General features: G+C 37.1%; 1 protein-coding gene across 1 annotated transcript in view; it reads left to right on the top strand.

Annotated features, from left to right (window-relative positions):
- SLC36A4 (solute carrier family 36 member 4) overlaps positions 1 to 14,403 on the top strand; it is a gene marked incomplete at its 3' end in the record, with an annotated part of 64,792 nt that overhangs the window by 26,194 nt on the left and 24,195 nt on the right. The window contains exon 9 of the mRNA XM_084306119.1: positions 4,382 to 4,551. Within this exon, the coding sequence (XP_084162245.1) occupies positions 4,382 to 4,551 (170 nt within the window). The remainder of the gene's footprint in view (positions 1 to 4,381; positions 4,552 to 14,403) is intronic.

The following is a 14,403-nucleotide window of genomic DNA, read 5'->3' as shown; positions in this document are numbered from 1 at the left end:
TGAAGCTTATACTTGTCAGTGTCTTGGGGTTATAATTTTTATTTACCTTTTTTAAAAATGCTATGGGAGCTCCACATGTCACATGCTGAAGTGCTAAAGACTTCCATCTGCTTAGCATTTTTTGTTCTGTATCCATCTACAGATGCATGCATATGGTAGGTATTAAAGTCACTGTGCTATTTTAGTATTTTTCAAAAGTTTTGTTCAATTGCCTGATTCCAGTAATAAATACATGAGATGATAAGAAAATGTGTCTTGAAAGATTTTTTTTTTGCTTGTTTTTTTTTTTTTTTTTTTTTTTTTCCAGTTTGCTAGGATTCCTATTATTAGTTTGTTTTGTGTTTGGTTGGGTTTTTACTTTATTTTGTTAGAGTTGTTCTGTTTTGAGGTGTATTGCTTATAATACATATTTAATTGTGACCTTTAATTCAGCACACATAAACATTAAAAAAAAAAAAAAAAAAAAAAAAAGCAATCAAACAAAAAAAATACAAACAGAAGTCTTCAAACACTTACTGCATCCCTTTATGTCTATGTGATGCATCTGAAAGGGAAAATACTTCCAGTTATGATGTTACATGGTATTGCTCATTATTGATAAAATTAGTAAAAAGTTTGTTTTAAATGGTAGCTGTGGGTTCCTGTGTCACAGCCCGAGGCAGCAGGCAGGTCCCTTCGATAGCTCAGCTGGTAGAGCGGAGGACTGTAGAGGCACTGCCTGTGGGAATCCTTAGGTCGCTGGTTCGATTCCGGCTCGAAGGAGACATCATAATTTTAAAGGTTTGGACCTGGTGCTTGGGGACATGGTTTAGTGGGTGACATTGGTGGTAGGGGGATGGTTGGACCAGATGATCCTGGAGGTCATTTCCAACCCTAATGATTCGATGATCGTATATGCTGCGAGAAGAGGAATGCAGAATAAAGTTGCTCACCATCTTTCTCAGTTGCATTTTGTTGAGCTCATGCAAACAGGGTGAGGTTTATGAGCTGCTGTCTAAATTCAAATATGAATTTTCAAAGAGCTGTTGGCTACAGTGCAGATGTGATAAGATGGCATTTATCCCGATGCCTTTATAGACGTAATGCAAAGAAAGGGATAATAAAAGAGATGGAAACTGGTGCTCTATAAGGTGGGGAATTGGCACTATAAGTTAATAACCTCAGAGCAGTTGCTCAGTACACATATGTAGAGATAACAAATAGTCTGTTTTCCTCTCGCCCTGGATGGGACCCCAGAGCCCCACCCAGAATTAGGAGCAGCAGCTCAGTGGTACACCTGTGGGTTATGATGCACGACGCCATCTACAGCTTTGCGATACTGAGGGTCTACTTGAAACAGCATTGCTGAGCAAATGTGTGCAATTAGTTGTGCTATCAAAACAAATTTCCAGTCAACTGTGTGTCAGCATTTTGTTGTTTGTTCCTCACATAAAAAGCCAGTAAATGGCAGGATTGGATTAAAGAAATGCAAGGAGCAGACAAGTTTTCAGAAGAAAGTGATTGTGCAAGAGAGCCTGGGATGTAGCTAAGCAATGAAATTTGGCTTCTGTGTTTATTTCCAGATGGACAATCCCTGTTTTACAAATAAGTCTTTCCTCATAAAGAAAAATAAAATTCTGCTGCTGTGCTTTTTTTTTTTTTTTTCCCCATAAAAGAATTGATCAGAAGGCATATACAGGCCCTAGACCAGTTAAGTCCTTAAGTTTCATTTAAATAGAGGACTGTTCCTACTGCAAAAATAATAAAGTCAGAGCCTTGGGATAAGAGATTTGCTCCAGTTCTAATTTAGAAAGTGTTTTGCAGAACAAACTGTTGGTTAGCATAATATCTTAATTAGAATATGTTGAAAATTGGCTTTATGAAAAGAGAGTAGTGTTCAACTCTTTTTTTTTTTTTTTTTTTTTCTCCTCATCTGTAACAACAATAACTTTATGAAAGCATTCTATTTTACTACATCAAATATTTTTTCTTTCTTGCATCCAGTTATTTATCTGGTTTGTAACATATTTGTAATAGTTTTGCATATCCTTATAATTATGCAGAGGACCTAGTTTCCAATTTTCATGTTAAGAGGTTCAACAAAATCTAAAATGTAGACTAAGGAGGGGAGGACCTTTTTTTAACTTCTTCTAGCACATATAAATGATTTAAAAATTTTAAAGGAGCTATCTTTTCCTGATTAGAATATAATAGCAAATTATCAGTGAGGTCAATTTAACAATGTAAACAAAGATTTCTTAATTTGAGCCTTAATTTGAATCTTTGTAGAGCTAAAAAAATTAGTGTAATGGAATCACTTGCTTTGAACTACAGTGTTTTAAAGCTTTGAATCCTGTATTTGAATTTCTGTCATTATTATTATTATTATTGTAAAGTTTTGGGGTGATGTGAAGCCTGAGGATTAAAAGCTAGTTGGGGGTAGCTGGTAAAAACCATGCCAATGTACCAAAACCATGCAAAACCATGCCAGTGTACCAAAAGCATTCCTGTGTTTAGCACGTCCGTCAAAATGCTGAATGATGGAGACTGTAACCCTGCAGGTAGTCATCTGTGACAGCATTTCACTGTTCTCTTCTCTTTGAGGGCCATTTCCAATACTGAACTAAGCCTCACTTGCTGCTATTTAATCCTGCTATTATTTCTTTTGTTTGGACATGGAGGACAGTGTGCCAACCTTGTAAAGCAATCTTTTAAGTATCTGAAGATCTTTGTTATAACTTCCCTCAGTGTCACCTTTTCTAGACTAAACACCCCTCATCTACAAACTTTCCCAATAGGTCACATTCTCTAAACCTCTGTTTAGTCTCATTATTGTTCTCAAATACTCTACATATTTTTAAGTGAGGTTTCATCAAACCAGGACATTCTAAGTGCTGAACATTTCACATGTATTTTGGGTATTATTCCTTACAAACATTATGAGATATTGTGAATAAGGTGAATATAACAGCAGCGTTGTTTGTTATCCACCCACCTTTTCTGAAGGTTTCATTTCAAGTTAAGGATAAAGACTTACACATCTCCTTATGGAATCAATCTTTTTTTTTTTTTTCAGACTTTTTCTCTGATTTTTGAAGGTCATTCTGAATTTGAAGCCCATCTGTTCATAGGTGTGCTGACAGCTGTGTATGGTTACTACCCAGAGATGTGTGATACATGTTCTTTGTCATGGGTTTCATTACTAAAAGAGTTGATTAGTAACAACTGCAATGCAGATCTGGGAGGAAAAACATTGCAGTTTTCCACTCCTGATACTGAACCTTGTATTATAGCTTAGAACAAGCTCTAATTGCATCAAAGATGCAGTTACCTTGCATATGGCTCACTGTATACATATAAGGTGTTGATTTCCAGTCCCAGTAAAGTTTATTTTATTAATGCATGCAAGGTTCCTGATTAGTTATTGGGTTTGCAGACAGGTTACAATACAAGCATAGAAATCTCTAGGTCACAAGGTACCTGGGGAGGTTTTTATTAAAAAAAAAAATATAAAACATTTAATTTGATCAAACTAACTTTCTTTTCCATAGTAACATATACTGTTAATCCACTACTGGTGTAAGTTTGACACAGCTTGGAGCAGTAGAACTTGGTACTCCTTTGTGTTGCTATAAACCCTATGAAATTCTGTGACAGATGATACTTTGATACAAAACTGTTTTTTTTCCTACATTATTGACTCTCAATATCAGGGCCATTTCTTACACTTGCACCAACTCATAATATATGACACAATACTAAGCTGAACTTCCTCAGTGTTATTTCTCTTTTCTGCCATGGCACGATAATTTAATAGTGTTCTGTATCTGGTGTGTTTGAAGAGGAGGTTGTAGACAACAAGAAAATTACATTTACAGATATTTTCCAGCTTTAGAAGGAACTTCTTCAAATCTTAATAAGTAACATTTCCTGAGATGTCCTCTCTCCAGTGTGAAAAGTCTTTTTAGAAACAATCTGTCTACAACTTCCATCTGTTTGGAGGGGGATGTTTTATTTGTCGTGTATTTTTTTGATATATACTTTGAGAAAAAAGCTACCATCATTAGTCAAGAATAGCCCTGGGGAAGTAAATTATAGTCACTTTACCAGTGCTTTTAGTTAACAACTTAACAACTATGGAGACTTTTTTGTAAAACTTACAGAGAAGAGAAAAAAATTCATTGAGTGCATTTTGTTAGGCCTAAAAGCTTGTTAAATATACGGAACTTAAATATAAGATAAAGAATTTGGATGTAATTAAAAATATGAGGGTTTACTTACTTAACTATTAATGAATTCTCAAATTCATATGTTAGAAAATTACCTAAAAGAAAAAAAAAAGTGAGATATTTTTAATGAAGAATTTGCAACTTACCTGAATGTGTGTAAATGTTTTGAACAGGTTGTATCAGTCTGTAAAAATTCTATACTCCTTCGGGATTTTTGTGACCTATTCGATCCAGTACTACGTTCCTGCAGAGATCCTCATTCCAGCCATCACCTCCAAAGTGGAACAGAAGTGGAAGTTACCCTGTGAACTTGCGGTGAGAACACTGTTAGTCTGCTCAACCTGTAAGTATGTACAGAACACCCATAAAAAGCTTGCTATTGTGTGTTGCTGAGGCCTGCTTGTGTTTTACATATTTTGCTGGAGGCTAGCAAATACGATTTTTTTTTTTTTCAATGATTCAGTATGTTTTTCATGAACTTGTGAATCTAATGGTGTATTATGTTTTAAGCACATTTTTCTTAGTAGGTGTGACGTATCTTCCATCAATAATACTCTGCCAATAATTGTTGCCAATAGGAAAATATTTTTTTAGAATAACATTTTTGAAGAAATACATATTGCTATTTCGTGTCAACATTTCTTTATGTGATTTTATATGTGCTGCTCACAAAGAAAACCTTTTTCTGTTTTGTCAGCCTCAGGATTAAGCCTGTGGTGTGCCGCCCTGTGCCAATAAACTAGCACTGGCAAGTATAGATATTTGATCAGAGTTCATGGAGGGCCAGTTACTTTCAATGACAGTGCTCTAAAGTAGTTTTGCATCTCTGCCCTCAGTGTCTGTTACTTCTTTCTACTTCTTCCCATCCCTCCTGTTGCACCTGGGCTTCTCTCACACCTAGTCTAAACACTGGAGACAGCAGTAGCCATGGTGAGCATGAATGGTGAGCACGGTCTCATTCATGTCAACCTTTCTGAAGGTGATGAACTGAGGAGGAAGTTAGTTCTCTACAGCTCTCATCAAAAGTGCTGAATAACATTTGAAGCTTTTCTCAGAAGTGATATAAAAAATTGTTTCCAGTAAAAGTTCATGACTCCACCATTTTTACTAAAACCAGATGCTTGTTTCAAAAAGAATCAAAAGCTACAGTTAAGCAAAAAATGCTAAATAATTTTTTTTTTCAGGGGAGAAAATATTGATGTAAAGGGCAAATACAGATTTTCATTCAGTTCTCTTGGTGAACACTAAGCAGTGGTTAACACACTGGGCAGCATCGAATAATTCTGTTGTCTAAGGAACCTGAACATCCAGTGAGACCTTCTTACAGTTAAGCCTGTTGAGAGAAGCTGTTTAATGTTGGTGCAATTGAATTACTGCAGTAAGCAAAGGGAAATGTCATTGTTCTAATAACTTGCTGCTCTGAAAACACATCTGTTATGGGCAATACATTAAAAAAAAAAAAAAAAAAAGTGAAAACTTTCTTGAATAAGGAACTGTAGATTTCCTTAAGCATGATGTAGCCTATATGATACTTAGTGTTCATGGTGTGTAGTGGAACTCTTAAGGTTTTAAGATCGAGGATGGATGAACAGCTCTTGTAACACTTGAGAGACACCTTGATCAAAATGCTTCAAGCTCCAAAATGTTTTCTAGTGTCTTTCCACCCCAATAAACTCCCCAGCCATAACTATATCTTGGTGTCCTGTAGCCCTCCACTTCCACTCATTCTCTATTGCCCTTTATGTGTCCCTTATAGCTTTGCTTGATAAAAATAGGATGGTGTATTTGAAAAGCTAAAATACTTGCAGATCCAAACAGTTGTTTACAGCTGTAGGTTTTGAGTGTTTGTAGGTGAAGGATGCTCTCTGAGGTGCAAGCAAAGCCTGTGGTGAATAGGTTTGTACATTTGTCTGTTCGACTTGGGGAAAATTATAAATGACTCCATGATAGTCAGCCCTATTTTTTTTCCAAGTTTATTATTGAGCTCTGTTATTAATGCGTAATCTGGGAAGGCAAAACTGGGGAACAATCTTAAAAGGAAGTAAAAAAAGAAAATGAATTCACTTTAAAATCTGGAAGAGGACTCTGTGAAAGGTAAGAAGAAATAGAAGCAAATAAGCGTGGGGTAACCTTATGAGCTAGACTTGAAAATTGAATGGTTGCCTTTGGGTATAATTAACTACAGTTGGGTAAATCATGACAGGAAGAATCCAATAAAGCATGGATTGTGGTGGGTCCCTTTCTCCCAGAAGTATGTAGGTATCCTTTTTCTCTTCTTATTTTTATTTTCAGACAATTGTCCATTGTGATTTTTTCAGGTACTTGATTGTTTCATTACAAGGCAGCAGCTAATAGTCTTTCTTTTTTGAGATCAAAATGAATACTTAAAAATGATTTAATATAATGTGGGTGCTATATCTTTATTTCTTTAAAAAAAAAAAAAAAAAGAAAAAGAAAAAAAGAAAGTATGCAAAATTGGACCCAATTTGTGTAATTGAAACTTATCTGTGATGCCATTCTGTAAAACGGACCTGCTACAGATGTTACTGGGATATCTGAAAGTATTGAAGTGTTCACTGCAAGGCACAGAAATGTACAACTGAAAGCTTACTCTTACATGTTTAATATTTACCAGGCTGTTGTAGGGTCTGTTGTGTTTATCCTAGCTGGCATTTCATTTTTTACCAAGTGGTTTATACAGATTCTACTATTCTGTTTCCCCCAACAACATTGTGTGTAAGCTCCCCTTCTGCTTCTCATTTCTCTCTGAATTTCATTTTCATTGAATTCTGGTTATAAACCAAAACTGATTTAAATAATGCTTCACTTTCACTAAATGCAGAAGATGGTTCCTAATAAAGTTCAGGAAGTGTTTCTTTATTTAAAAAGCAAACAAACAAAAAACCCTTTGAAATTGAATTTTAGAAGAGAATTCAGTGATACATCAGTTTCATGTTGGTGACAGAAGATGTTGTAATGTCTGGACTATTCAGAGGTCATGCACTGATGAAAGGGACTCTGCCTGCTTAAAATATACAAATTTATTTCTAAATAGAGAAACTGTAGCTGCATTACTAATAACACACTAGCCTATAAAAAGAAGATTTGAAAAATCAGTTGATATTTATTGCTAATTTTTTTTTTGGGGGGGCTGCATTTTTCAAATAAAAATCAGTGAGGTCATGGTTTTATTATTGCAGTATGTCATAACATTTTCTAGGAAAAATCATACTCTGAAGGTTTTTTTCTTTGTTCTGGTAAGGTTTATTAGAAAGAAAGGACTTGACAAATTGCTAGAGAGGCAGTGTGCATCCAAAAATTTTCCTTTTGCTTATGGTTTTCCATTATTTAGTTGATCATTTCTTGACACCTAGTACTGCAGGAGGATGGTCACAAACATGCTTTGTGTTTTTAGGTTTGTTCATTGTGTTTCCTCTGCTTGTGCTTCACAAAAGAGATCTTATCTGAAGTGTGCAACATACACTTCACCCCTAATGTGGCCCATATGAACCAAACCTTCAAGCTTGGGACGGGGAAGAACGCAGCTGCTGGGAAGTGCCTGGCTGGGTTGGATGCTGGTCACTCTGGGAGCAGGTCAGCCTTGCTCTTTGCAAACTGAGCAGCTCCTGATGAACAGTGAGATCACCTTGACTCTTTCTAGACAGAATTGGTAATTAAAGCTGTTTAATAAAAGTCTTTTTTTATTATTTTTATTTTTTTTACCTTTTCAGAAAGGAAGCTATAAATAGATTTAAAAACAATGTTATCTGTAGCTATCTGAAATTTCAGATCTGTTCTTAGCAGCATTTTTGAGATTGACGCTATTATTCAAGATAAAAGCAAATACTAAGGAGTATTTTTCCTGGGAGAGTGTCAAAGGCATACTTCTCCTTTGGTTAAAATCCCTTATTTTGCTTTTTGAATGATGACACAGTGAGTGCAAGTGACTTGACAGACCTTGTTCCCTACTGCTTTTGTCCTTTCTTCCAACTTAGTTTAGTGTGAAAATAGTATCTAACTGCATGGGTAAAAATGTAAGTCAGATACTTCTGAATTTAAATAATTTAAAGATTTCCACTTCATTTGATATTGAACTCTTCTCTCCATTTCATTTGCAAGAGACGTACGTCTCCTCATTCACCATGTATGCTGTCACAAGTTGAAGGATCACACCACGCTGCATAAATCATAATACTAAGGTGCTCTTTTACAAACTCAAATGAGCACCTTGTGCATTGGCAGGCTCTGGAGGGATGAGCTAGACTTCAGGTGAAAGTCCTGAGTGGAGATGGAAACTAGATTTGGTCGCTGTTGAAAGCAGGTGGGAGCTGGGCATGTGGATAGGTAAGCAGAAATATGACTGAAAGCTGGGCTATGCATCACTGCAGTGGGGTGAAGTTAGAAGTTAAGAACAAATACAAACAGAGGTAGTGGGATGAGAGCCCACACAGGACTGGAAAGCACTGAGAGCAAACAGGGGGGCACAGTGTTGTGTGGATTGCCCTCACCTCATGCCTGGAAGGTCATCACGTCCCTGAGGATCTCCAAAAGCTGCCTGCATTGCAGCCCCTGCCTGGAGACTGGCCAGCTGTTGTCCTTTGGTGAGTCAGTTCAGCTCATCCGTGATAGTTCAGGGACACATCTTGTAAGACATAAAAGGACAGAAAATCTATCTGATCGTATTCTGATCGTACAACTGCACCCATCTAGTTTCAGGAGGTTCTGTTGCTGTTTCATTTGTATTTTTATTTGAAGTGTAAATGCTTTTTATTCATTTTTCTCTTTGAAATATTTGCTGGGGTGGAATTTTTATAACGTGAAAGTGCTCCTGGTGATTTTATATCTTTAAAATGCATCACGAAGATAGCTTGGGTCTGTGTTTGCTGTATCTGCTTGGATAAAAGTTGAGCTCCCTGCCCAAATCTTTCCATAGTTTTGCTGAGCTTCTTGCGTGATGGGATTGCTGCTACTGGACATTGGGATTGATTGTATGAGTGTGAAGCCTTTCCGTTTGTTTCTGAAAAATCTGGACTATCCTGGCTGAATTTTAAAAAGCTCTATAATTCCTTTTAGTATCTTTACATAGAGTTGTAAAAGTTTTGACAGACCAGTTTGTCTGGAAGAACAAGACAAAAACCTTTTACCCAAATGAGTCCTGTGTAGTGAATGGCTTGAAATGAGTTGCTGTTATATCATGAAAGTATTTAACTCTTCCATTCTTACCTGGTGCTAAAATCATGGTAATTTTGGCAGGGGGGCAGTTTGGAGAAGTTTTGTGGAACCTTACCAGGAACCTTACGTTTCTCTTGTATTAATAACTAGAAAATAAGCTGAGCTCAGAGATGGGAGACCTTGAGATCATCTGCTTCAATTGCTAAGCATTAGTCAATATTGATGATAAGAGCATCAAACTTATTGATTTTAAAGACTTTTTTTGATACCGTCAAGACTTTTATTGATACCTCTCTGTTTAAATTGTGATTAATAAATTTAGGATAGAGCAAACATACACATTTTTTTGATTAATGTAAATGTAAATTTGTTGCCTGATGTCTAGGAAAGTTTTAATTCTGTATTACCTGGGAAGGGTATTAAAGATTAAACTGTGCTTGCTGGAGGTGCTGGAAGAATTACAAAAAAATGAAGTATTGAGAAAATAGTTTTCATCTGGATCATAGTATTACAGAATATCCTGAGTTGGAAGAGACCCACAAGGATCATGGAGTCCAACTCCTGGCTCTACACAGCACCACCCAAAAATCAGACCATTTGCTCAGAGCATTGTCCAAGTGCTTCTTGAACTGCATCAGGCTCTGTGCTGTGGCCACTGCTCTGCAGAGCCTGTCCCAGTGCCTGACCACCCTCTTGGTTAAGAACGTTTTCCTAACATCCAGCCTGAACCTCCCTTGTTGTAGTTTCATGTTGGTCCCTTGGTCAGCGGTGGCAGCAAATCCATGAAGAAGTGAAGGAATAAAATAGAGAAGAACAATTTAAGTAGTACTTAGTTTTTAAAGAATAAGTTGCTCTTGATTTATTTTTAGGTAGTAGTGAGATATATATATATATATATATATATATATATGTATATATATATATAGTGATTTGATAAAAGCTGCTGAAAAGCATCACCAAATAGAATGGATAAAGCTGGAATTGAGAGGTAATAATATCTCTCTTTCATAGAAAAAATAAAGATATTTCTTGTATGTCCGGCTTAATTTAGGGCTATATTCCAGAAGCCATGGTGCTCCTGTAAAAATGAAGAAATACTGCATGTGAATATGGATGTGGAGATATCGGTGAAATTGTCAGCTGTTTTGAGTATTAGCTTGAAATGAAACAAATTTGAATGGCTGATCCAGCTGAGTATGAACTGAGCTGTTAGAGAGCTTTTTCCATTAAAAAAAATTTGCCTGAGCTTGCTGTGTAATTTTAATAGGAATATAAGTCAATTATTCACTTGAATTTATCAGTCGTGCCTGTCTAAATATTTCCCAATTTTAACTCCACTTGGCTTTAGAAAAGAGCAATTCTAGATGCAAAACAGCTAGGCACAAGATAACGTGACGGTTACCAGATCTGTTACACTGTTTAATGGCATGGTGCCAATAAAATATTTAGAATAGCTGAAGCGTAAGTAAAATGGAAGAATTTTAAGATCTATATATACATATTAATTTAAAATATTTGTAGTTACTTATGCTACAGTAACACTTAGTGTGAAGTGCTGGTTGAAGATCCTTAATGCCATTTACAACATAAAACTAAGTGATGGTCTGTGCTCTAAAGTTTTTAGGTGATACATGGCTTAAGGTGCAAGGTGCTACATGAGTTGAGTCATCTTTTTTTAACATAAAATAATAAAATGGTCTGGCTTGCAAGGGACCCTTAAAGATAATCTTGTTCCAGCCCCACTGCCACAGGCAGGGACATTGTTCACTAGCTCAGGTTGCCCAAAGCCCCATCCAGCCTGGCCTTGAACACCTCCAGGGATGGGGCATCCACAGCTTCTCTGGGCAGCCTGGGACAGGGCCTCACATCTGTTCTCTAGACCTCTGCACCTGAAATGGTCATCCTAGCTAGACTCCTTATAAGCAAGGAAGGGCACAATTCGTTTGATCTATTTTAGATATTTCCTTTTGGATGAGTTGAATTGGGCCAAAGGAGTGCTTCTTTCTTTCTTTCATTGGTTTGTTGAAAGATGAGAAATATATCTAGCATTTGTTGTGATGAATCTTTCTCAGGATGACAGAGGAACAATGCCAAATATCATGCTCAATTACTGGCAGTTCAATCCCGTTTTCCCTGTCTAGCAATAATTTTAAAATGCATTGAGCCTGCTTTTGTCTTTTGTTCCACTTCATCATTTCCCACCTGTATGTTTACAAATAAAATGAAATGGTGATATGTCCTAATAACAAATACACATATATAAAAGTTCTTTAGCAGGAACTGCGGATCAAAACTCAACTTTTTAAAGTATTCATTACTTTGTTATTTTGGCCCATCGTATTAATATGTGTAGTATGATTCAGAAGGGAATTTAATTTATGAGGTGCCTTCTTCAACAGGAGCCAGTGATTTTCTGTCATGTTCATTGAGTGGAGTGGCTATTTCTCCATGTATTCCTTGCCTGTTTCACATCTGTCCAGCAGGTCACAGACTTGAAATCTCTGTAAGATACAATTCCTCAGGGTGAAAACAGGGAAAAGGCAGGTGGAAAAGCATCCCTTTCCTAGCACTCAGTTCAGAGACAATAGGTAGGTAAAGGTGCTTGACATTGTCAAAAATCTCCCCATTATTTTCAGGAAACTGACATGTTTTTCTTCCCCCCTTTTGATATGCAACAACACACAGTTGACAAGGTGTATTTTGTTAATTGGAACACCAAAATGTTCCACAGTGTAGATACTGTGATAACAAGCCATGTTTAAGTACAGTTTAAGAGCTGTATCACAAGTGATATCCCATTTACTTTTTAATCCTTCTGTTTTCAAAATGATGTTCAAGGATTTATCTGTTTGATGTTCTTTCCTGTTGCTGTGCATCAAAAAAAATCTGAATAATCCCTAATGTAGGAGTATAAAGCTGCAGAGTTTGGGAGGCGCTTGAACATGGAACAAATGTAATGAATAATTTTGAGTCATTGCTTTATTCTCACTGTTAATTGCTTATGGCTTTGAGGCATTAAGTACATCTGCAGTGACATGAAGCAGACTTGAAGGGTTGTGAACTTACTTGCTCACAGAGCTGAACTTGTGAATCGGAAGGAAAAATAACACCAATGAGGCTGCTGATTGACAAGTTACTCCCCTAACTGCAAGTGCACTGTATGGATTCCTCCCTGCTTGTACCTATAGCTGGCATATCCATTGGCAGTGTTGTTGCTTTGCTGGCATAACTGCTCATGGATCATGCTGTGAAATAGTTCAGGGAACTGATCTGGCCTAAAAGTATCCTCATTTTTTTTCCCGTTTCTCTGCATTTTTTCTTCTTAATCTGGAACTTTTCCTACACATGATGTGCATTGTGGCACTCAGACCTTCATGCAGGTACAATCAGAGGAGCAGTATTTTATGGTGCAGGAGATGGAAAGAAGAACAGGAATATCCTTATAGTATGATTTTATGATACATGAATCAAATTAACAGCTTACTACTTACAAACACAGGATATCTTACTCTTTTCTCTGTCCTACTGTGGCATGAAGTGCTTCCATCTTCTTCCTTGTGCTGGCTCTGGCATTTCATCAGAAAAGAACAGATTGGATTGACTGATCAGCACAAAACCACACATTTTGTATTTAAATATTTTGCATATTTTGTGTTTCAGCAATTGATAGAGTGTATTGTGTTTTGACTTGCAGTAATTACTGATCCTAGCTATTCTGCAACACATCAAAATATAAATTCTGTGTCTTGTTCTGCAGAGTTAAATTGCTTTTTCATGTTATGTAGGCTTTTCTGGTAAGGTTATCGAGGCTGTATTTCTTAGTGAAGTGAAAAATACATTGACTCATGTTACTGTTGTGTAAACTGGTAACTCATTAGCAAGTCATTTCTCTGGAAGAATAAAGTGTGCATAGGCAATGATTAACCCATAATTATACGACATTAGGCAGTCCATTCTTAATTGTGTGCTTGAAAATTGCAACAGGCTCCTTTTGAAGTTTAGTATATTCCACAGTGTTTCAGCTGAGCGACCTACTTACTGATACCTCATCTTATCAGAGGGCAGTTTTGATGAAATGTCTGAGGACAGAGCACCTGCAGATCGGATGTCTGAAGCACTAGAGGATTCCAAAAGATGCTTTTCTGTAAATTTCTGCTTTGATTCTGCATTTGAGGTTCAGGTGCCTTAAATTTTGTACCATTTTGGTTGATTTTGGGGGTAATGTTTCACAGAGACTCTGTTAATGGAGCTTAAATGAAAACCAGATCAGAAGGGGAAGTTGCTCTATGCAATGGAGGGGCTGGACTGTATAGAGCCTGCAGTTAGCAGTGACATAGTTGAGAGACTCTGGGTAAGGATTAAGGGACAAGCAAATAAAGAGGATATCATTGTGGGAGACTACTAAAGGCCACCCAGACAGCATGACGACACCGATGAATTATTCTTTAAGGAACTAAGAGGTAACCTCTAGATCAGCTGTCCTGGTCCTTATGGTCACCTTTTGGTGACTGGTAGTGTCCATCTGGGCCACAGAGACCATGAAGTAGTCAAGTTTAAAATCTTTGGTGACAGAAGGAAAATTTTGCCCCTGGATATGGTGAGAGCAGACTTAAAGCTGCTCAGGGAACTAGTTAGGAAGGTTCCCCTGGAAAACTACTTTTGAAGGTGTTGGGGTCCATCAGTACTGGTCACTTTTTAAGTACCACCTCTTAAAAGCACAGGAATGGTCAATTCCAAAATACTGGAACTCAAGCAGGTGGGGCAGAAGGATGGTTTGGCTGAGCAGGGGTCTTTTAGTAGAGCTCAGGTGGAAAAGAAATGTGTACGGATGTTGGAAGCAAGGCACAGGAGGACTACAGAGATGTTGTTTACCACTGTAGGGAGAAAGTTAATGTGGCCAAAGCTCAGTTAGAGTTGAAACTGGCCAATACCATGGGGGATGACAAGAAGGGCTTTTTAAAGTGTGTTAGCAACAAAAGGAGGACCGGGGGAGACATTGGTCTGTTACTTGATCAAGTTGGTC

Source organism: Netta rufina, assembly GCF_964035555.1.
Source record: "Netta rufina genome assembly, chromosome: 1".
NCBI lineage: Eukaryota > Metazoa > Chordata > Aves > Anseriformes > Anatidae > Netta > Netta rufina.
The sequence above is the reverse complement of the archived record's forward strand: the minus strand, read 5'-3'. Positions and strand labels throughout refer to the sequence as shown.